The 20,922-nt window shown below is 50.4% G+C and overlaps 1 protein-coding gene across 4 annotated transcripts in view; it reads right to left on the bottom strand.

Moving 5' to 3' along the window:
* Positions 1-20,922, bottom strand: part of Nos1 (nitric oxide synthase 1 (neuronal)) — a 180,846-nt gene that overhangs the window by 80,099 nt on the left and 79,825 nt on the right. For all 4 annotated transcript variants that reach the window (XM_005396543.2, XM_013520394.1, XM_013520393.1 and 1 more), the window contains exon 2: positions 11,263-12,394. In XM_005396543.2, the coding sequence (XP_005396600.1) occupies positions 11,263-11,978 (716 nt within the window). In that variant the 5' untranslated portion in view covers positions 11,979-12,394. The remainder of the gene's footprint in view (positions 1-11,262; positions 12,395-20,922) is intronic.

The following is a 20,922-nucleotide window of genomic DNA, read 5'->3' as shown; positions in this document are numbered from 1 at the left end:
CTCTCAGCCCTGAAACTGCTGATCTGATGACACTGCACGACCAGAAAGGAGGGCTCCACGGAGAAGGGAGGAGGTGAACGCGTTTTGGACATCGGTCACTAAACTAGGTACTTGCACAGAAATTATGTCATTTACTCTCAACAGGCATTAGAAGCCTTATTTTACAGATGAGGAAACTGGGCCCAGAGAGGGAATACAAGTTTCCTGAGGACCCACAGCAAGCAGAGTAGAGCTGAGGTTAGGAATGAGGTCTGACTGAGAGGGTTATCCCAGATCCCTTCTTTATTTAAAAAAAAAGATAGAGGGGAACCAATGGAGACCACTATGAAGCAGATGTGAGCAGGACTTAAATCAACCAATTGACTTTTCATGTTCACTTGTGAATCTGTCCAAAGCCTAGGCTCCTTGTCTGGAAATGGCAGACTCATAGTAAGTGAACCTCTGTGAGTCACTAATCCCTACTAAAACCTGTAGTGGTGAGGAAGTCAGAAAGCCTCAAAGGATAAGACAAGATCACAGCCAAGGACACCTGGATCACATTTCAACTAGATAAAGACTGTAGCCTCAGGTATCTCACTCGTGGGTGGATTAACTTAATATCTTACTTGGAGAAGTCTTTGAGTGATTCTGCCCTTCTTGAGTACTCCCCTCCCTTCTTCCGATCACCCAGTAAATACAGGCCATTCAGAGAAGGTCTTGGTCTTAGCCGTAAAAGAATCTTGAATTCTGTGAGAGGGCTCTGATCCTCCTGGAGCCCTGAAATCATTTCATTTGTCTCTTTTGATTTAGCCTTCACCGGTACACTCGTTCGGGAGATTGGGGACCTGGTCAACTCGTTCGGGAGATTGGGGACCTGGTCAGCCCGCAATGACTAAGGGATACTGTTAACCCGATAGGGAACAACTAGTCAGGAAATCCATTTTGAGTCAGCAGCTACACAGGCAGAAACCCAACATTTGCCTGAGGGTTACAAGACACAGGGCAAATCACTCAGGCAGCTCTGACAGGGCTGAAACCGCCTGTCTGGCCTGTGTGAACTTGCACACTTCATTTACCATCATTCATTCTTCCCAAAGCCACAAACACCTTTGTTTAAAAACTGCATTAGAAGTGTTTTTTTTTTTTTTTCTTTTTTGCCAACACAAACTTTATTTTGGAGCTGTGTGTGATGAACAGGAGAAGAGTATTTTTAAGATGAGTTCATGGGGGATGTCAAAATCAAGGTGTTTTGCTTCCATTCCCCACTGGGTGCAAAATCCGAAGCAGATTTAGTTAGAGTCCCTGATCCACGACCTGGCAGTGGTAACCGGGTCTGAGGGAAGCACAGGGCACAGCACCGGAAGTCTGCTCCCCCGGGACCTGTCGCTTGATGGCTTTGCACGAGCAGCGTGGCGTGCTTCGCAGTGTGCACGCCTGCAGCATCTGACAGGAAGGACATGAGCTGCGGGTTGGGTGGACCCGGGTCAGCTCCTGGCTCTGCCAGCGATCAGCTGTGCCACTCTGCATGTTGTGTGACTGTCCAGTGAGAACCAGCTCGTGTCCTTAGCCGAGAGGTACCTGCTACTACGCTCACTACTAATTTGCTTCCAGGAGGATCAGACGGTAACAGATGGATTTCTAGTTCAGCAGAATGCCGTGGCGATGGAAATATCACACCTGCCCTGTTCTGGTTGGGGGTCGTCACCCACAGGTGGCAAACGTGGCTGTTGTCACTGAGGAAGTGAATTTTTTATTTTATTTACTTTTAATCAGTTTAAAATTAAAGAACCATATGTGGCTTGTGCTTACAAAACTAGGCAATGCAGCTTGGAGCCTTAATAGCTCAAAAAAGTGGGGAATGATGGTGTACGTGGTTTCCAGCTATGAAAAGTGGTGACGTCTCTACTCAGACTCTTTTGGAGCTGTCCCATCTACTTCATGGAGACCAGGAGTTCAGAGATTCTCTGCTTCCCTTCTGCCCTCCCACTTTGCATCATTCCCAGCCCTGATTCACTGTCCCCTCTTCCCAAGGAACACACCGTATCCACATCTCACCCTTCCCTGGACTCCCTTTGGTTTTCTTTATGCTGAGAGCCAACTCCTACTCATCCCTTCAAGGCCCACTTTCAATGCCCACTTTATACCCCACCTATCTTGGGGACTAAATGAGGTCATGCATGTAAAATGCTTAGCATGTAGTTGGCATTAATTCAATATAAACTGTATCTGTCTTCATTTACAACTATGGAAGTAGGAGCCCAGAGAGATCAGGTCACTTGTCAAGGGCCACACAGCTACTGGACAGTGGAAGAAGTTTGGAAATGAGTGCTATGGTTTGTGTCTGGACGTCCCCCCAAAGCCTCATGCAGTCATGGGGCGGGCCTCTAGAGTTTTTGACTCATGGTCCAGTGCTGGGATTATGGGTGTGAGTGCTACACCAGCCCTGGGGCGGGTAGCTGGCATACAACATAAGGGAGGGAAAGAGGCTTGCTCTCTGCTGCTCCTCCCTTTCTGCTCTTGCTGCTTTTGCTGCCTTCTGCTTCCATGAACTGTTCATTGCCCTCTGCCATGTGCCACTCTGCCTTGGAGCCAACCAAGTATGGACTGAAACCTCCACAAACTGTGAGCCAAATAAACCTTTCCTTCCTTAATTTTGGGTGTCAGGTACTTTGTCTCAGCAGCGAGAGAAAAGTAACTAAGACAATAAGACATCTTCTCACTGTTATCCTAGCTGAGAATGTCTGAATAGGGCTCTAGGGAAGCCCTTTGGTTGGATCTGACACAAAGAACCTTGCATTAAAGTATCGGATGTTTCTAACAAACGAGGTCTAGATATCAAACACGTGTGCGGCTGGTAAATGCAGTTGTGATAACTGCTCTATCTTCCATTTAAAAAGATACACCAGGAACCCATGCAAGGAGGCAGACAGGGCTTCTGTCCACTTCTGAAAAGGCTGGACAGGGAGACTCTTCTTTGTCACTGCTCACGAGTCCTGGTCCCATCCTGAGGGACCTCGATTAGAGCAGAGTTCCTCAGCCTCGGCGCTGTGGACATTTTGGGCCTGAGAAGTCTTTGTGGCAGGTCCTGTCCCGTGCACTGCAGCATGCTGAGCAAACTCCCCTGCCTGTATACACGGCACACCCAAATGACAGCAACCCAAAATGTCTTGGTGTTGCAAACTGGGACTCCTGTCTGATGACACACGCTGGTGCGGGCGTGGCCGAGCAGCCCAACCTCACGTTTCTCTTTCCTCCCATCCCTGCTCCATGAGATTGTTGCTAATAGCTGGCCCTCGTTCCCACACGGGATGGAGGAATTTGCCTTGACTAAGTGGCTCCCACGCACCCTTTGTCTCAGGTGCTCTTATGGCTCTGGAAAAGCTGCTCCTCCCACAGACTCGGTGTTACAGGGGAAACCAATGCCCCCAGAGCTACCCACCACACAGGTCCTTGGGTGAGCATCTGAGCCGATGGCAGGACAGTCAGAGCTCAGATTCTTGAAGCTGCGGGTTCAGGTGCAGACCCTGGGTCCTGTGGTCCAGAGGCATACAGGGGGCCCGTTTCCCTGGGAGCGCTCTGGCAGGGACTGCAGCAACAGACAGTAAGGTTCCCTGCTGGCCCAAAGCAGCCCCTTTCCCCTTCCCACCAGCGCCTTCCTCAGCTCTTAGGGTCCCCTGTCTGTCTTCACCTAAGTCCAGGTGTGCAGCTCTGCCTCTCACCTGCTGAGTACTTTCTACCTTTTCTGGCAAAAACGAAACTAAATCCCTCTTTCTTTTTCCCTAGCCGATGATCACACCCAGCCAAGCACCGCAGTAGCACCTCTAAAGCTTCGCAGAACCTTTGCCAGATCCCTCCAGCAAGGTTTGTGCAGGCCATGGCCCCTGATGCTTGCTCTGGGGAGACAGGGCTTCTGGGTCTGACTCCACAGAAAGCTTGCCCGTGGGCCAGCGCTGGCCACTGACCAGCCCCAAAGGCCTGGTGGGAAGCAGGTGGGCCGGCCTCTGTGCCAGGCCCAGGGAGTGGGGGGCTCTGCCCGCTCAGGCCCAGTCAGGCAAAGAGGCTGCCAAGGAGCAGCTGGCCTTGGCGGAAGCCCTCCCTGGTCTTCCAGCAGACGCCATGTTGTGTCTGACTCTCCTTCCACTTGCCCCTCAAGAGTTCTGGCTTGGGCTTCCGCCCCCACCTGGTCATGGATGCGGGGGGCTGAGGTAAAGCAGAAACACTTTGGGGGTGGTGGAGACCAGATCTGGGGGCTCTATGAAGCTTTTCAAGATGATCCCAGGAAGGCCTTGCTAAGTAGAAAGGATGCTTCTGAGAACAGGAATTCTACAGGGAGTGTTGCAGCGGAGAGGGACGCTGAGGCCCTGGGGCTCAGTCACGATCACAGCTCTTAATGACTAACACCCCAAAGTTGGACAAGACCCTCCAACGCACACCTGTAGGGGCGGGCTCATCGGGAAAACGGGTGGTCTGGGCTGAGTGCGGGTGCGGCTCTGGCCGTGGGCTCCAGTGCCTGGCTGAGGATCTCCTGCTAACAGCGCCCCGGATATACAGGCCAGTCAGCCCTTGGCATCCGAGGCTCCCACCTCCCTGAATTCAGCCAACCGTGGGTGGAAAATATTTGAAAAAAAAAAGGTGCATGTACTACACATCTGCAGATTTGTTTGCCACCACTGTTCCCTAAGCTGTACAGTGTAACAACTATTTACACTGCCTTTACGTTGCACTGGGTATTACTGGCAATTTAAAAATGGTTTGAAGTGTATAGTGGGATGTGTGTAGCTTATATGGGAAAATATGCCATTTTATGTAAGGGGCTTGAGCATCTGTAGATTTTGGTATCTAAGCAGGCTCCTTGAATCCATCCCCTGTGAATAGCAACTACAGGCGGGCAAACGGTTTTCTTTCACGCAAAATTTCTGGATTTCTCTATTTTATCACATATTCATTTTTTTCAGAAAATTCTGTGGGACAAATCCAAGTTGGAGAACTGCATGTGCTCCCGGCCCTCAGACTGTGACCTCTGACCTACAAGGGTGTTCATGCTGGGAGCTGGTCCCAGACGGGGAGGTCAGATGGGGCAGTACATGCACCATTTGTGGCTGGGCAGGAGCTGGCCAAGGTCATTGCTCGGCCTGCAGTGAGGGTGGCCACCTCCGACCTTCACAAGGAACCAGAATGGTACAGCTAGAAGGAAGCCTGGGCTCATCTGATCCACATCTGATTTTTTACTGGGGTTCAGAGAGGGTAAGGGGCTTTCCTGAAGTAGGCAACTATAGAGTAATAGAAGGGAGAGGGCCAGGAGCAAGGCCACTAGACTCAGTCCAATGAGATGCCAATGATAGGGACAGGGACAGCCATTGGTCAGCTCAGGACCCAGCCACAGAACTGCCCTGTAGTGCTGGTTAGACAACTATGGAGGAGCTGCAGAGTGGCCCCAACGATATCAGGTCCTCATCACTTGAACATATGCATGTTACTGCTATGGTCTGCATATGTTTTGAGAGCATCCTCCACGCCATCCTGTGAAGGATGCTTGGTCTTCAGAGTAGTGATGTTAAGAGGTGGTGGGCCCTTTAAGAGGCAGGGCCTGGTGGGAGGTAATCAGGTCACAGAGCTGCAGCCTGGCAAGGTGTTAAGGTAGTTTTCATGGGACCCTGAGTTGGTTCTCATAACAGAGTTATTAAAAGAGCATGCCCATCCCCACCCCTCTTGCTGGCTTCCTGTCTTGCTGTATGACCCTCTCTCTTGCACAAGCTCTGGCCATTTGCTGTGATGCCCTTGCAGATCTAAGGCAGTGCCAGCATCACACTCTTGAACTTCCAGAACCAGGAGCAAAAGTAACCTCTTTTCTTTATGAAGTACTCAGACTTGGGTATTTTGTTATAGTAACAGAAAACAGCCTAATGTAGTTATCTTGTATGGAAAATTAGACTTCACAGATGGGATGGGAAGTTCAAGATCTTGAGATGAGGAGATTGTCTTGGATTACCTGGGTGGGCCCTAAAGTGTAATCAAGTGTCCTTACTTATAAGAGGCTGAAGTCAACTGAACCATGGAAGGTGATATAGCCATAGGAGCAAATGCAAAGAATGCAGTTCTAGAAGCTGAGAAAAGCAGGAAAGTAGGTTCTGTTCCGGAACCTCCAGAAAGGAATGCCCAGCGCAACGCACTTCAGACTCAAGATCTCCTGAACTATGGGAGCATCGGGGCATCTTGCTGGAATCCACTGAGTTTGGGGTGATTTGTTGCAACAGCCACTGGGCAGGATGCCAGCGGAGGTCGATGACTGATGGACCCACCCATCGCTGACCTCACTTCCTGACTCACTTCCCTCCAGCCCCTAAGGTCTTTGGGTCCCCTGAACACCCCCACTCCTTCCTCAGGGCTTTTGCCAAGAATGCCCTCTCTTGATTTGAAGTTTTGAGGCCCTTCTGGCCTTCCCGAGCCCTATATCTGAAGTCCTATGCATCCCCAAGCCACTGCTCTTCACACTCTTCCATTTCCTGCAGAGCACGACTCACGAGCTAAGATGAGGGCAAGTGCCTGAATTTGGAGATTCTTCATTTCTTGTCTCTGATGTGAGGGCTGAAGTCTATCACTGAACCCAGGAGGCTGAGAACACCACCAGCGGCAGAACGACACTCGGGAAATACTTGCTGTCTGGAAGATAGTGAGTAGCTGTCTGATTGTGTGCATTTTTACATTTTTGGTACTGAGGATCAAACCCAGGGCTTTGTGCATGCGAGGCAAGCACCCTACCACTGAGCTGCACCCCCAGCCCTTTTGCTATTTTATTTTGACAGAGTCTTGCTAAGTCACTAAGTTGCCCAGGCTGATTTTGAACTTGCAGTCCTCCTGTTTCAGCCTCCCCAGTAGCTGTGATCACAGGCATGCACCATCACACCTGGTAATGTGCCTTTTGTAGTGAGCCTGCAGATTCCATTGCTGTCCTTAGAATGCAGGGCCAGGTGCTCACCTGCCAAACCTGCAGGGACACAGATGGAAAGGGTGCAGTGCAGGAAGGATGCCTGGGGAGGAGCGGACGGGGAAGCCACTCACGTCTGCACGGCCAAGGTGAGAAGGAAAGGTCGCGCTGAGCATCAAGGTGGAGGCTGAGTAATTGGATTCCGTTCCGTGGCTGAAAAATGCTGCAGCAGAGTGATTCAAGCTATGAGGCCCTCGGGATCGCAGTCCTGGAATTGATGCTGCTGGTGTCGTTCTGAGGGCAGTGTGATGGACAGCATTCTAACTGGCCCTGGGCCTGCTGAGCAAACTCAGAGCCAGCTTCCTGCCCCGCCAGAGGAGAACCTTGCTTCCCCCTTCGCCTAGCCCTCCTTCCCTCATTCCTGCCTTAGGGTTGATCTTTGATCAAGCTATGAACTCAGTGCTATGGATTCAGAGATGAAAAAAAAAAAAAAAAAGAAAAGGTAGAGGCAGGGAGAGCGCAAGTAGGAGCCCAGCCTGGGCCACTCAGCATCTTGGCAAGGCCTTGTCTCAAAATAAAGATGAGAAAGGGCCAGGGATGGAGCTCAGTTTGCAGACCCTGGGTTCCATCCTCTCCAGTCCAGAGAGGATGGCACGGGGTTGGGGTAGGGCTCAGATGGTGCAAGCTGCAGGTGGGAAGCAACTCTAGATGAAGGATGGACTTCTTGATGATGGCCCTGTTCCCTTGAATTTCTCTCCCCAAATAACTTCCATCCATGGCTGAACTGAAGAGCTGGAGAGGACCCGGATGCTGGGTTTGTCTAAGGATCCGGATGGAATGAACAAGCGCAGGCCCTTCTGTGTCCCCTCCTTCTTGTCCTCAACCTGCCTTATTTAGGCAAGCCAGGGTACTATGTTTCCCAGGGCCTCAGTTTTCCTTTCAGACTCAGAAAATATTCCACTATCATAAGGATATTGGAGGCCAGTAGCCACATACCCTGTAGCCAACTGTCCAAGTCAGCAAGGGCAAGAGCACAGGGGTCAAGTCCTGGCCCCGAGGCACTGGTTGCTTGCTAGCTGTGTGACCTGGGACAAATGACTGCACCTCTCTGAGCCTTGGTTTTTGCATCAGACAAGTGGGGCACTGGGAAGAGAAAATTAAGTGACATAAAGACTTTGGCATGAAGTCAGGCTTCCTCAGAGTGCTTAGTGCTTAGAGGTTGATGCAATAATCATTATAAAACAGGCTCCCCTCAGAAGGAGCCCCCTTCCCTGTCTCTCATAATCAAGCTGATTGTTTAGGGCTGAAACTCACTTCCATTCTTCTAGCCACATTCTGTTGCCTGCTTGTCCTTTACTCTAGACATATTTTGTGAGGCTTTTAGGTACAAGGATAGCACCCTGGGACGAGCGCTTGTGTGACCCTGGGTAAGTGGCTTCAGCTCTCTGAACCCTACTTCTCTCATTTTGGAAAATGGGCAGAAACCACATGTCCTACTTACGGCAAGGAATCTGCAGGACCCTCAAAGAAGTCTGTAACTGAGTCCTCTGCAGGTGTGTGCATACGTGCGCATGCGTGTGTGCGCGTGCATGTGTGTAGTGATTATTAGAATGCAGGGCGAGGCTGACCTGCTGTCCAGATGGAGGCTGCACTGGAGACCTTGGCCTCCTTAGAACCCTCCTTCAGGCCAGCAAGCTGAGCAACCTGGATATGCTCCGCTATGACACGTGGTGTTTTAAAGTGCCTACTCCAAGTGCACAAGGTGCCAGAAGCCTCTAGATTTACTGCCTCCCATCCTCTGCACCCGCTGGGGATACTTTCCTCCTGGGACGGAGGGGTGGGACTGTTTCTAGTGTAACCATCGCTTCTCCCGCAAAACAAGTGCCCCCCTCCTCCCTCGAGCACAGAGAGAGATGGAGTAGGAGGCGGAGGCTGTTTCCAGGAAGCAAAGAGGGCAGTGGAGCAGGAGAGATGAGGTTGTCAGGGGTACCTGGACGTGGGCTCTGGGCTGAGGGAGCCTTGGCGTTACTCGGGGCAGCTGGGGACTCAGGCTAGGGGCTGTTCTTCCAGCATCTGGGGTGCCTGTGCTGACCTTCACCCCAGACAAAGCCTGGACGGAGAGGTCGCTGGGGGGATGAGGATTTCCCACGCCTGCCTGACCCAAAAGCCACCTACTCAAAGGACATTGGTTCTTTGGGTTCCCAATTCCTGATTTGGGACACTGACTTTTTGATTTAAGTCCCCACTGCAGCCCCTAGGAAGCAGCCTGGCAATTGGTGGGGGCGCTTGGGGTTACAGTGCGGGTGGGTGATCCTGGGGCAGAGCGAGGAGGCGACAGCAAGGTGGAAGGTGTGCTGCAAAGCAGGGACAAACCCGCAGAAGTAAAAAGCGTCTTGTCCAAGCGGCCTTCCGGCTCCCGCTCTGTCTTTAACCCGTGCTGAATTTTCCAAGCCCACCACTCCAGAAGCAGGTAAACCAAGGAAAGACTGATGGACCCATTGTTTCATCAAGAGCTGTTCACCATTTCGGAAAATCTCGTCGCCAAGGCGACACTGCTGGTGGCATTTGAGTTGCCAAAACAACACACCTGTGTCTTTCTGCTGCGATGCTCTCTAGTCCTGCAGCAATTCTATGTTTAGGTGCAAACAGCTGACCCTGCTGCGGGAGGTGGGTCACAGTGCTGAAGTTCAATGGTGGGGCCAGTCCTTAGGCTTTAGGTGTGCTCTGCCTCTTTAAGTTACAGTTAAGACATTAAATGGATGAAAAAGTAGCCTGTGTGCGTAGGTGATATTATTCCCAAATTGGTTTCTGGTTAGTACAGGAGGCATCTAAAAGTGTTTGTTAACGTGGAGAGGGGCTTTGATTCCAACACAGGTACAAACCACTGAGCTAGGGGAGTAAGTGCTATTTATTATCAAATGTCATTCATTCTTGGAACTGCTCAGCTGAGTGGCTTCCCAGTGTCCTGGACTTCCCTGGGCAACTTCCTCACCTGCTCCAAAGCAGATCTTTCTACCGCTGTTGGATGCAGTTAGAGGTCAGGTGCTGTGGGGAGGGGCAGCGCCCCATTCGGTGTCCTCTGAACTTCTAGGTAGAGGTGGTGAGGAGACAGGGAGGGTGGAAGAGGACTGGGAGGCAGAAGTCATGCCCAGGGCAGTCTTTGGGGCCTTTTTCCAATGCCTCTTGGCAGATAAGGCCACGGCAGCCAGCTCTGGATCCGGCAGCTGCTTTAGCATTGATGTCTGCCGGCTGAGACTCTGGAAGCCTGGTGGGCGCTAGGGCTAGGCAAGGCTTGGGCAGGTTGTTTCTTCTGAGGGCACTGCTCTGGAACTCCAAGAAGCGGCAGCTCCCCTGGGAATGGGGTTCTGGCCCAGGAGGGCTCAGTTAGTCATAGGTGAATGAGGACTCTAATTTTTGTCAGTAAGACGACCCTGGAGACTGATCCTGGCTGCAGATCTGGAAATGGGCATTCAGGGCCACATAGATCCCCCCAGCACCAGCTCCACCCAGAGGGTCCCATCATGCCCTCCTGACTCTCAAGATGCCAAGGACACTCAGCTTGTCCCCAGGGAGCTTGTGGGTATGCACAGACCCAGCTTGGCATCATGGGGAGCTGGAGGGCCACTGCCTGACCCACGCCAAGAGAGGATGGGCTAGAGAGGAACTTCCCCCTCACATCTCCTGACCCCACCATTCACTGACCACCTGGCCCAGCTGCCAGTTCCCACCGAGAACCAGAAAGTGCCAATGGGGCAAACACCGAGGGGCCAGCAGCCAGCTCTTTAGGTTAGAGCCTCGGCTCCCATGTCATCCCAGCAAGACTGGGACTTTGAGGGGTCAGGGCCAATGCTGTATTTTGACTGGTCTCCCTTCCTTGGGAGCGTTCCTTTCCCTCAACGAGATGTGGAGAGAAAGCCAGTAGAGGGTGAGTGTGCAGCCCGGAGCTCAGCTCCTCCCCCCTCTTCCCTAAGCCTTGGCATGAGCCACACCCCCGTGTGCACCTGTGCCTCTCATCCTCAGGGTGACCTCAGAACGCTCCTACTCCTGCCCCAGCCTCTGTCTCATCACACTTGAAATGTGGATTACAAACATTAGGACCTTCTGGGGGACCAGAAAGTTATGTAGGATTAAGATGGAGACACAATGCCCCATTCCATGATCATTAATTAGCTCCGTGGGAAGACCTAGTACCTCCTCAACTTTGTGTCTGTTTGCCTCCTGTGATGGGACACTTCAGAGGAAGGTGCATGTAAGCTTGCGTGTAAGCTTGCCGGCAGGCTTCTGGGTTGCCGGGCGGCAGAGTCTCAGTGCGCATGCACGCAAGGATACACAGGCACGCACACACCTGCGGGGCTTACCTGTCCACCTGGACTCCGGTGTCTTTCATCTCTACCTTGACAGGTGCCCCTCTGTTGCCTCCACTGGTGAGGAGGCTCAGCACAGGCTCTATCTCTCTGAGCAGTTCGTTGTGCTCCCTGCTGCCCTGGTGACCAACGTTGGCACTTTCCTTGGCAGAGTCCTGGCCTGGGGCTCGAGGAGCCAGGCCGTTGGTGTGGGAGAGCAAGCTGGCTTCCTTCACATTGTCTTGGGCATGCTGAGGCCCGTTCCCAGGACCCGTTGCCCCATCCACTGCCAGTGGCTGCTCTTTGCCTGCCGACAGTTGGTGGGACAGATCGACGGCTTTGGTGGGGGCTCCCAGGGGTTGTGTCACTCGGATGGTCTTGGGGGTCCCATCCCCGGTAAAGGTGGTCTCCAGGTGCGTCGTGAAACCCTCGGGGCCCCTCAGGATGAGGACCACATGGGTCTCAGAGGCGATGCCCCTGAGCACCTCTAGGGCACTGTCATAGCTCAAGTCCACCAAGGGCCGGCCATTGACGGCAAGAATGATGTCTCCGGCCTGGATGAGGCCACTCTGCTCGGCGGCCCCTCCTCGAATCAGATCAGAGATGATCACAGGTGGCTTGCTGACCCGCTCCTTTACCAGGAATCCCAGGCCTCCGACTTTGCGCTTGAAGAGGCGGACAGAAATGACATTGGGTTGGATCTGCTGAACACCGAACACGTGATCTTCCATGGTGTCTCTGCCTAAAGTCCTGTCTGAAGACCTCAAAACGTATCTAGGCAAGATGATTTCACAGGAGCAGTCAGGCTTCAGGCTGTGCTGGGAGAAGAACAGGGGAGACCGGGGCTGCAGACGCTTCAGTCTTCTGCCTTTGACGTCAACTCAGCGTCACCGCTTACTGCCATTTGGCCGTTGGTGGCATGATTTCATGCGTCTGCCTCCCTTCCGTCCTCTAGGAAGTGATGGTTGATCAGGCAGATGTCAGGAGAAGTGGTGGGACGTGTCGCGTGTCCCTAAGCAACAGGTCAGGCAGACTGGGGAGGAGGAGTGTCTGGTAGATGTGTCTAGCAGTGCCGCATGATCGATGTGGACAATTCTCTGGGCATCCTGGTCACCAGGCTGTTACATAGGGATGAGATCCGGGGCTTCTGGAGCCGAAAAGAAGGCAGAGGGAGAGGAGGAAAAGAAGGACAAAAAGAGAGTGAGATTGAAGTAGTGTATACCCAGCAACACCTTCAAAACTAAGACCACAAACGCAGCCAGCTGACGAGTGGAACCAATAGACACTTGGAGTTTTAAAGCCAACCTGGCAACAAAATCTTTCTTCCTCGAGGGGACACCGTTCCCAGCTAGCTGCAGACTGCCTAGCTTCATCTCCATGATCAGAGCCCTCAGAGACCCAAGCATCTCTCTGGGAAACCATGGACAGTCAGCCCCAGAAACCAAATGCTAACATCCTAAGACCTTTCTTATCTCTTCCCCATGGCAAAAGTCACCACACCAATTTGTCACATAGCCCACAGCAAACGTTTTCTGTTCATAGCTCAGGAGCTCAGCTGGTGTGGATCTTTGAGCTTCTCGTCCCGGCCACCTCCAGGACTCCCACCACAAACGCCTGGAATAAGAATGATGCCTCCTTTCATGGATCCATGGAGGGGGATGTCAATTGGCCTTCGTGACCCTTACTAGCTTGTTTCAAGCTCAAAAACATAGATTTAGCCACATTATAAATATTCTTAACACCAAAGAGATGGGTCCATTACAAACTTTGGAAGACATTTGTACCCCACAAACTACCCGAGACCCTCATGGACAAACATTAGGAAGAGTCAACTTTGCACCTTTAGGGTTAGCATAGGCACATAGTAGGTGCTCTGCGGTTATTTATTGATTGAAGGATAAAAAGTGGCAAAGAGTAGACAGTTATCGAGCACTTACACTCTTATTATATATTTTCCTCCCCTTTGAGCTTTACAATAACCCCTTAATAGACGCGGAGACCAGAGCTTGGGAAGGTTCAGTTCCTTGTCCAAGGTCATCCAGAGAACGATAGAAGGAAGATTTGGAATTGAGTCAGCTCCACTCTTGAGCACGAACCTTGAAACTTATACACTACTTATGTAAAATTTATAGTCTAGTTATTTTCTCTGCTTCCCAAAATGTAGTCAATTCTCACTTCAGGTCAGGGATATGGGGTGTGGCCAAATACCTGAGGCCAACAGGGACCCCACTGTCAGAGACCCGCAGTGGCTCAGGAGAGGTATTTGCACAGGGAGCTGGGCACATGGGTGGCACTGTAGCGTCTGGCGCATCTGGGCTGGGGCAGGACAGCTGGTTGGGAGTGGAGGTGGGGGACGTCAAAGAGCCCCCTCCTCTCTTTCTCTACCCCCCCTCCAAGTCTCAGTTCCATCTCAGTCTCACACCCCTTCCTGTGAGCACCCCCACCAGCTCCAGCAAAGGAGGGAGCCCCCATCTGCCATGACTGACTGACACTCTTTCGTTTCCCTTTCAGTGACTTCCCGGGGGTCACCCTCGGGCTGAGGCAGCTGACAAGCTCCTCCTGCCTCTGAGAACAGGAGGTGGATGCGGAGACCCCGCTCAGCCCCCGAAAGGAGGTGCAGCCTCCTAGATTCCCTCAAGGGAGGGTGGTTAGCATCTTGGCAGCTTGCATTACGTAACTGCACCAGCCCCTCTGTGTGGGTGCGGGAATAACGAATCCCCGGGCCCGGCCCAGCCCGCAGTCTCCATCTGGCGCCACTCTGTGTGTGTGTTTCTCTCTGTGTATTCATGCATCGCCCTCACGCTGTGTCATTTCTCTGCTGTGTGTGGCCTGTGTATCAGCCGGCTGAGTGTCTTTCACTAGCTTGCTGCTGAGGCTCTGGAGTGCACGGAAAACTCCCCAGGACCACTGTGCCTTGGCTCACTGGGGAGGACCAACCCACTTCTCTTTACTCCTGAACTCTCCCTGAGCCCTGTTCTTCTGCGGACTGAGCCCAGGCTGCTCATTGCTTAGTTGGGACCGGAGACAGCTGGGATGTCTAGAGCTCTCTCAGGTGTCCAAGTTGGCTCTGGGCTCTGATTTTTCATGGAAGAAGAGATCTGAAGATGGATTCTTGGGGATGCAAAGACACTAAGCTCTTTTCTTCCAGATGCTGGCTTGGGCCAGACCTTAGCAAAGGATAGAGATTGGACTTTGGTGTTTTTTGCTTAAGAGAAAAGAAAACAGGACCAAAGCAAACAATGTATAATGCCTCCCCCTCCACATTTCTGGAACCCTTTATTTTCTCTCTCTCTCTCTCTGTCTCTCTCTCTGTCTCTCTCTCTCTCTCTGTCTGTTTCTGTCTTTCTGTGTCTCTCTCTTTCCTGCCTGCTAGAATGAGGCAGGGCTTTTGGCTGGTGCTTGGGAAATGGGTGTGATTTCCCTCTTGGACCTTAGGAAGAGCCAGGGAAATGACTGCTGAGATATACACACACACACACACACACACACATACACACACACACACACACAATAGTGTGACCTATAGATTCTCAACACTTTCCATTGTCAATCATAATCTGAACAGCTCCACAATACCTTGTCTCTTTCTCCTTTGCAAACAACATTCTCATCCACCATTATTTTTTCCTTGTCCTGACCAGGGTCAGGGTCCCCTAGTCCCATTTGACAGATGCCTGAATTAAGCTGTAGCAGCGACACTCACTTCTCCCAGCTTACAGATACCCAGTTTCCATGAGTCTCCTCAGGTCATCCTCCTGCCACCAGGAAGGTTTTAAGGTCCTTCCTGCCTCTATCAGTGTGTTTCCGGGTGAGTTCTTTATTTGCTCTGAACCTCAGTTTCCTTATCTGTCAGATGGGGTCATTCATCGAAAACCATTTCTCTGAGGAGCTGAAAGGAGTCAGAGAAATAAGCGAAAGCAGAGAACTTAACATCACAGAGTAAATGCGCAGAAACGTGGTTGCTTGTTATTGTTATGTAACACGGCACGATTTGGGCTTCCTGGGTTTTGATTCGGTGCACTTTCTGCTTTGCCACTGTCCCACCAAACGGACATTCTGCATCATCCAGAAAGGGACCCGTCCCTGGAAATCACACCGAGGAACCGCGCCCTGGTCACGGCGCTGGGTGAGTCCACAGGGAGACGGAAGCTGGCAGAACAGCCTGCCGTCCCAGCCTCCGCCCTTTGGAGCTGGGATTTGAAGCAAGTCGCATGAGCATGCATGCCAAAGTACATACCATGGAAACAATACTTGGACCTGCGCCTCCTTCCAGTACTCGAGCGGTTTCGGGTATATTTATTTCATTTACCTTGCTGTGAGGAAATTAGTCGCTATCGGGGAGGACTGCCAGCGAGAAGGAAGGAGCCAAGATAGGCCAGCAGCCGAGGCCACCTCCTTGCTGTGTGACCTTGGGTGTGCCACTCCCTGCCAGCGCCTCATTTCTGCAAGCAGAGGGCTGGGAATGTCAGCATTTCTGAGCGGTTGAGGACTGACTGCACTCAGCCCGGTGCCAAGCCCTCTGCATGGGTGTCTTTTTTAGTTCTTAGAGTCACTGTACGAATACAGTGCCATTTTTATCCCTATCTTGCAGGCAGATAAGGTGGATGAGGTTAAGAGATGTTAAATGAGGATGTATACAGCCCTGGGGCTCAGCGTGGATTCTGAACGTTCTCCATTGTCAATCATAATCCTAACGATGATCCCACAGCACTATGCCTCTCCTTCCTCCTTCTCCCCAAAGCACAAACTCATCTGTCACCACACTGTCACCCACACATGCATCGGGCTCATATTTAGTGATGCCCATTTTACAGATGAGGCAGGGTATGCTGCTCTTGGGATACTTGTGGGTCCTGGTTTGTTATGGCTTGCCATTCCTATCAGTGAAAATCAGACGAAAACCAGGATGAAGAGGAGTTTTTGAGATCTCCAGTCTGGTTCCCTCTTTCAAAAAAGAGAAACAGAGGCCTGGAGAATTGAAGTACGGGCCAGCTGCAGCTGGATGATCCACAGAGGTGAGGTCCAGTATGGCAGCTGCTTCCCACAGATGCCCACTGACCCCCCTGCCTCTGGCTGGGCCATCTCTGCTGAGCTTGAGAGGCACTGGAAGAGCAAAGCACAGCTCGACTTTCAAAGATTAGAATGAGAAAAAGAATGTGAAACATCTTAATAATTTAAAAATACTGACCATATGTGGAAATGACACTGCTATGGATATACTGGGCTAAACAAAATTATTATGAAAATGGTGGTCTACCACCGAGCCACACCCCTAACCCTCACCTCCTACTCTCTATGGTGACTACTCTGCAGTGGAACAAGAACCCATGGCTCTCGATCTGTGGGCACTGGGCAGTGTGGGTCTAAGGCATGACTACTGTTCTACTGTCTGTGTTCTACTGTCCTCTCTGTATTTTATTCTGCTGTCCTTCCAGTCCCCCTTGGAATCTACTGATAACTTATCCAGGCACAAGATTCCTCCTAAATGTGTATCTCCTAAGGAAACCAGAAAAATGACAAAGCATATTTGTAGCTGTCTCATCGCTTTTGAGGTTGGCCACTGAGGCGTGGTGGAAGTAGGATGGAAAGAGAGAACACTCACCTAGAACCATGCGGGGTGAGGCCATAGTAGGTGTGGCCCAGACTAACTGTCCAGCAGCCAAAATCCTGCCTTCCACCACGTGAACAGTGAATGTGTCATTTACACCAATGAGGATCTCTATTCTCAGGTAAAAAGTCAGTTCCATGATTTTCACCATTAGGTGAAAAAAAAAAAAAAGGAGGTGCAAATGGGTAAGTTCTATACCCGTAAAGGCAGCGATTATTCTGAAAGGAACAGACATGAAAGGCTGCATCTCACAAGGTATACTGAAGTAGGAGGGAGACACACTTGGTACTGAGTACCTTTTCTCTCTACTTGAATATCATGCAAATTATTTTTTAATCACGCATGCATTACCTTTCAAATGCACAATAGTGAAGAAAACAAAACCCAGCCTGCGTATGAACTCTTGGCTGTTTTCAGCTTGTACACCTACAGCACTGCTCATGGAGTCACAGCTCTGTTTCCCATCTCCCTCCAGTTTCATTTAAAAACACATTCTGAGTTCTCCAAGTCTTATAAAAAAACCAAAATAAAATACTGCCATCCCCCACACAAACAAAAGGCTGAAAGCGTAAACCCAACTGCGCTCCTCTTAAAAAATATACCCAAAACAATCAACTTCCTTACATCTCCCGAACAGCTAATTTGCAGTCTTACCCCCGAGAGAGCACCACCCAGGAATCAAGCTGAAGGGCTTTCTCCCACGCCAGTTAAGTCATAGCTGCAAACCTGCCAACCCCCCGCAAGTCAGGGGAGTAAGTTAGCATCTGGTATTTTGGGGATCCCAAAGACATGAGTATCCTGGTCCCAAAACAGCCTTACTGCCATGGAATTCCCCCAGTGTTGTGGCTGCAGTTAGGATAACTCTGACCTTCCCAGATCTAATGCTTATATCCCAGGGGTAGGACCAGGCTCAACCTGGAGTTAGGAGTAAGAGCACTAATGATTGCTGAAAATTGGACAGGGTACCACTGCAGGGGGTCTGGGAGACCCGCAGTCTCTCACAGTGCTGCTTGGTGCAATCTCTTCCAATGACAGCTTGACACTATCCACCCAGAATTTTAAATATAGGTATCATTGGCATGACAACCGAAATTTTGGAAGTTCTCTTGCAGATAGACTGTAAAGAACATCTTTAAACACACAGAGAGACCACACACACACATACACACAACTGCAGATAGACTGTAAGGAACAGCTTCAAACGCACACAGACGCACACACAACCCTTCCTCGCAGAGTTGTGTAGACCGTCATGAGATTGAGGAAACTGAGTATTCATCGGTAGAGGGCAACTAAATAACTGCTGTACATCCATGCCATAGAATTCTGGGCAGGCACTAAATAAGGGATGAGAGTTAGATATAAAAAGACCTTGAAAAACAAGGTGGACAACATCGATAGAGAAATATATTTCCATATCCAGTCTATGTATCCATCTATACTTCATCCTTGTAAGCTTGGAGATACCCTGGATATTTTTGGAGAATTAACCCGGATTATCAGAAACAGTGGTTACTTTGCAGAAAGGGGACAAGAGCTAAGTGTTGAGGGCAAATGAAGCTTATTTGTTTAGCATATGACTTTTTGTTTAATTTTTATTTCATTACTATTTTTACTGTGTTTTGGGTGTCACCTTAAATAGAGCAAAAGTTTTGGAGCTAGAGGCTTAGCTTCTCCACTTAGCTTTGTGATTGTGAACAAATGACTTAACTTCTCTGAGTCACAGCTTCCACTTCTATGAAATGGAGATGAAAACAGCACTTATTCAAGGCATCTGGGGCTGGGGATTTAGCTCAGCGGCAAAAGCGCCTGCCTGGCAAGCGTAAGGTCATGAGTTCGGTTCCCGGTACCAGAGAAAAACAAAAAAAAATCAAGGCATCTGGGAGGATGGGACGAGATAATAGTGTGTTTTGCGTTTTCACAATGCACATGGACTATAGTAAGTGCCTAATAAATGGATCCTTTTACCACCCCACTAGTAATTCTCACTATGCTGCATTCACTTCTCTGCTGAGTATCTCTGGCATCTATCTGTTGGACACACATTGCTTAAAGCGGTTTGTGCTGAAGGAAGGACCAAGTAACAGCATGGACACATAGGCTGGTCCTGCTTCCCAGTACAGCGGGCGCTTATCACCAGTTCCTCCTCAGAATTCTGAAGGAGCAGGACAGGTGGTGTTTTGAAACATGGAACCTGAGAGACACAGCCAGAAGCTCTCCGGCCCCAGAAACGGTGGTGTGTACGTGTGCACGCGCATGCGTGTGCGTGCGTGCTTGCGTGCATGCGTGTAGGGGGCGCATGTTACTATCCATCACCTAGAGGAGCCACAGGGCTGTCGTCCTCCTTTTGGAAGAGATCTGGGAACGGATAGAACCTCCATTTGCTATTTGTTTTGCAAAGCTCAATTACACAAGCTAGTCCAGCTGCCTGTCGACCACCATATCCACCACACTGACAGAAAGTTCTAGAGTTTGAGATTAAGTTTCTTCAATTCCTTCCATCTATGGACCCTTCAGTGGCCCATACTAAAAATTCCTTGCAGATGTACACCTGCCTGTCACTCTTGCTGGGCATGCCTCATCACTGTGACTGTCTAAGCCATGGATTTGGAGCCAGAAAACCAAAGGTTTGTGACCCACCTCTACCACCTGCTCGCCTCAGATTCCACATCTGTAGGACGGAAACAATGACGGCTTCTACCAGTTCATGACATAGCATCTGTAGGCAGGAGAGTGCACTCAGTGGGATAACCCTTGTAAAGCACATGACATTGTTAACTGTGATTTTAGAGTCACCTCCATTACAGGTCAAGAAAAAAACAAATCACTTCAGGTCAGGTACAGAACCCTCACCATGGCCAAGAGGATGGCTTCATTGCTATGGGAACGGATAGAGGGCTTTATCCAGTTCCTCATGTTATTCCTTCTATGGAAGGAAACATGCCGTCAGTGTCTCTAAACATTCCTTAAGAAACAATAAAAAAGATGGCATATATCTTCCTCCCTCCTGCCCACCCTGTCTGCCTCCCTACCTTCTTCTTTTTCAGTACTGAGAACTGAACTAGGACCTTGGCACTGAGTTCTCTCCCTAGCACTTTAAAATAGTTATTATTTATTACATGGAGTTAGGGTATTGCTAAGTCACTAAGTTGTCCAGGATGGATCTAAACTTGCAATCCTCCTGCCTCAGCCTCCCAGAATGCTGGGGTTACAAGTAATCACTATCACATCTGGCACATAATTTTTGCTCCCAGTGAATCTTACCCTCCTTTATTTTTCCCCCATCCATCTTTTCTATCTCTTCCTCTCTTCCTTTTCTTTCATTCATGTTGTCCATTCCCTCACTAATTCCTACACAGCTTCCACCAGAATCAATGTGGAGCTCAGCACTGCATCTCTGGGTGGGACAGTACAGAAAGTGTCCCTGCTCTCAAGCTCACAGCTGGGGAGGAGGTGGGCTGGGAGAGATACCAGTGACAAGCATCTTGAGAAGGGAAAGGGAAATACAGGTGCTTGTGAGGGCATGCACCTGATGGTCTGGGTGGCAGTGGTCAGGGACGGCTTCCTGGAGGAAGAGTCAGAATACAGACCTGGCTGGATGTAAAGGTGGGTGACAGAAGTAAGAGGACGAAGAAGAGACCAGCAGGGGCATGAGGAACTGGATAAAGCCCTCAGCGGTAGGAGAAGAAAGCCAGCATCTTGATACAAAGCTGGAGAAGTCATCAGGAGCTGATCACGCAGGTCTTTGAGCAACAAGTTAAAGCTTTTGGACTTTATTCTTAGAGTGACAATAAGTTTTGAGAGGTTTTGAGATAAGAAGTGCTTGGCTAGATTTTCATTTTGTAGGTTGTCCTGACTGCACAGAAAGTGATGGAGAAAGTAGGCTGGCTATGGGGAGTCCAGTGAGGAGGCTGCTACAGGCCAGAGATGAGAGATTTAGGAAGCTGAGTCATGATGGTTTGGTAACTGATGTGACACTGGGCGTGAGGGAGAGGGAGGTGTCCACAGTGACTTTGAGTTGAGGAGGAGGAGGAGAGAGAGGGAAGGAGAGAGCGGGAGACAGAGGG

Source organism: Chinchilla lanigera, unplaced genomic scaffold (assembly GCF_000276665.1).
Source record: "Chinchilla lanigera isolate Chin_1 unplaced genomic scaffold, ChiLan1.0 scaffold00054, whole genome shotgun sequence".
Taxonomy (NCBI): Eukaryota; Metazoa; Chordata; class Mammalia; order Rodentia; family Chinchillidae; genus Chinchilla; species Chinchilla lanigera.
Note: the sequence above shows the minus strand (reverse complement) of the source record. Positions and strands in the feature narration are given on the sequence as shown.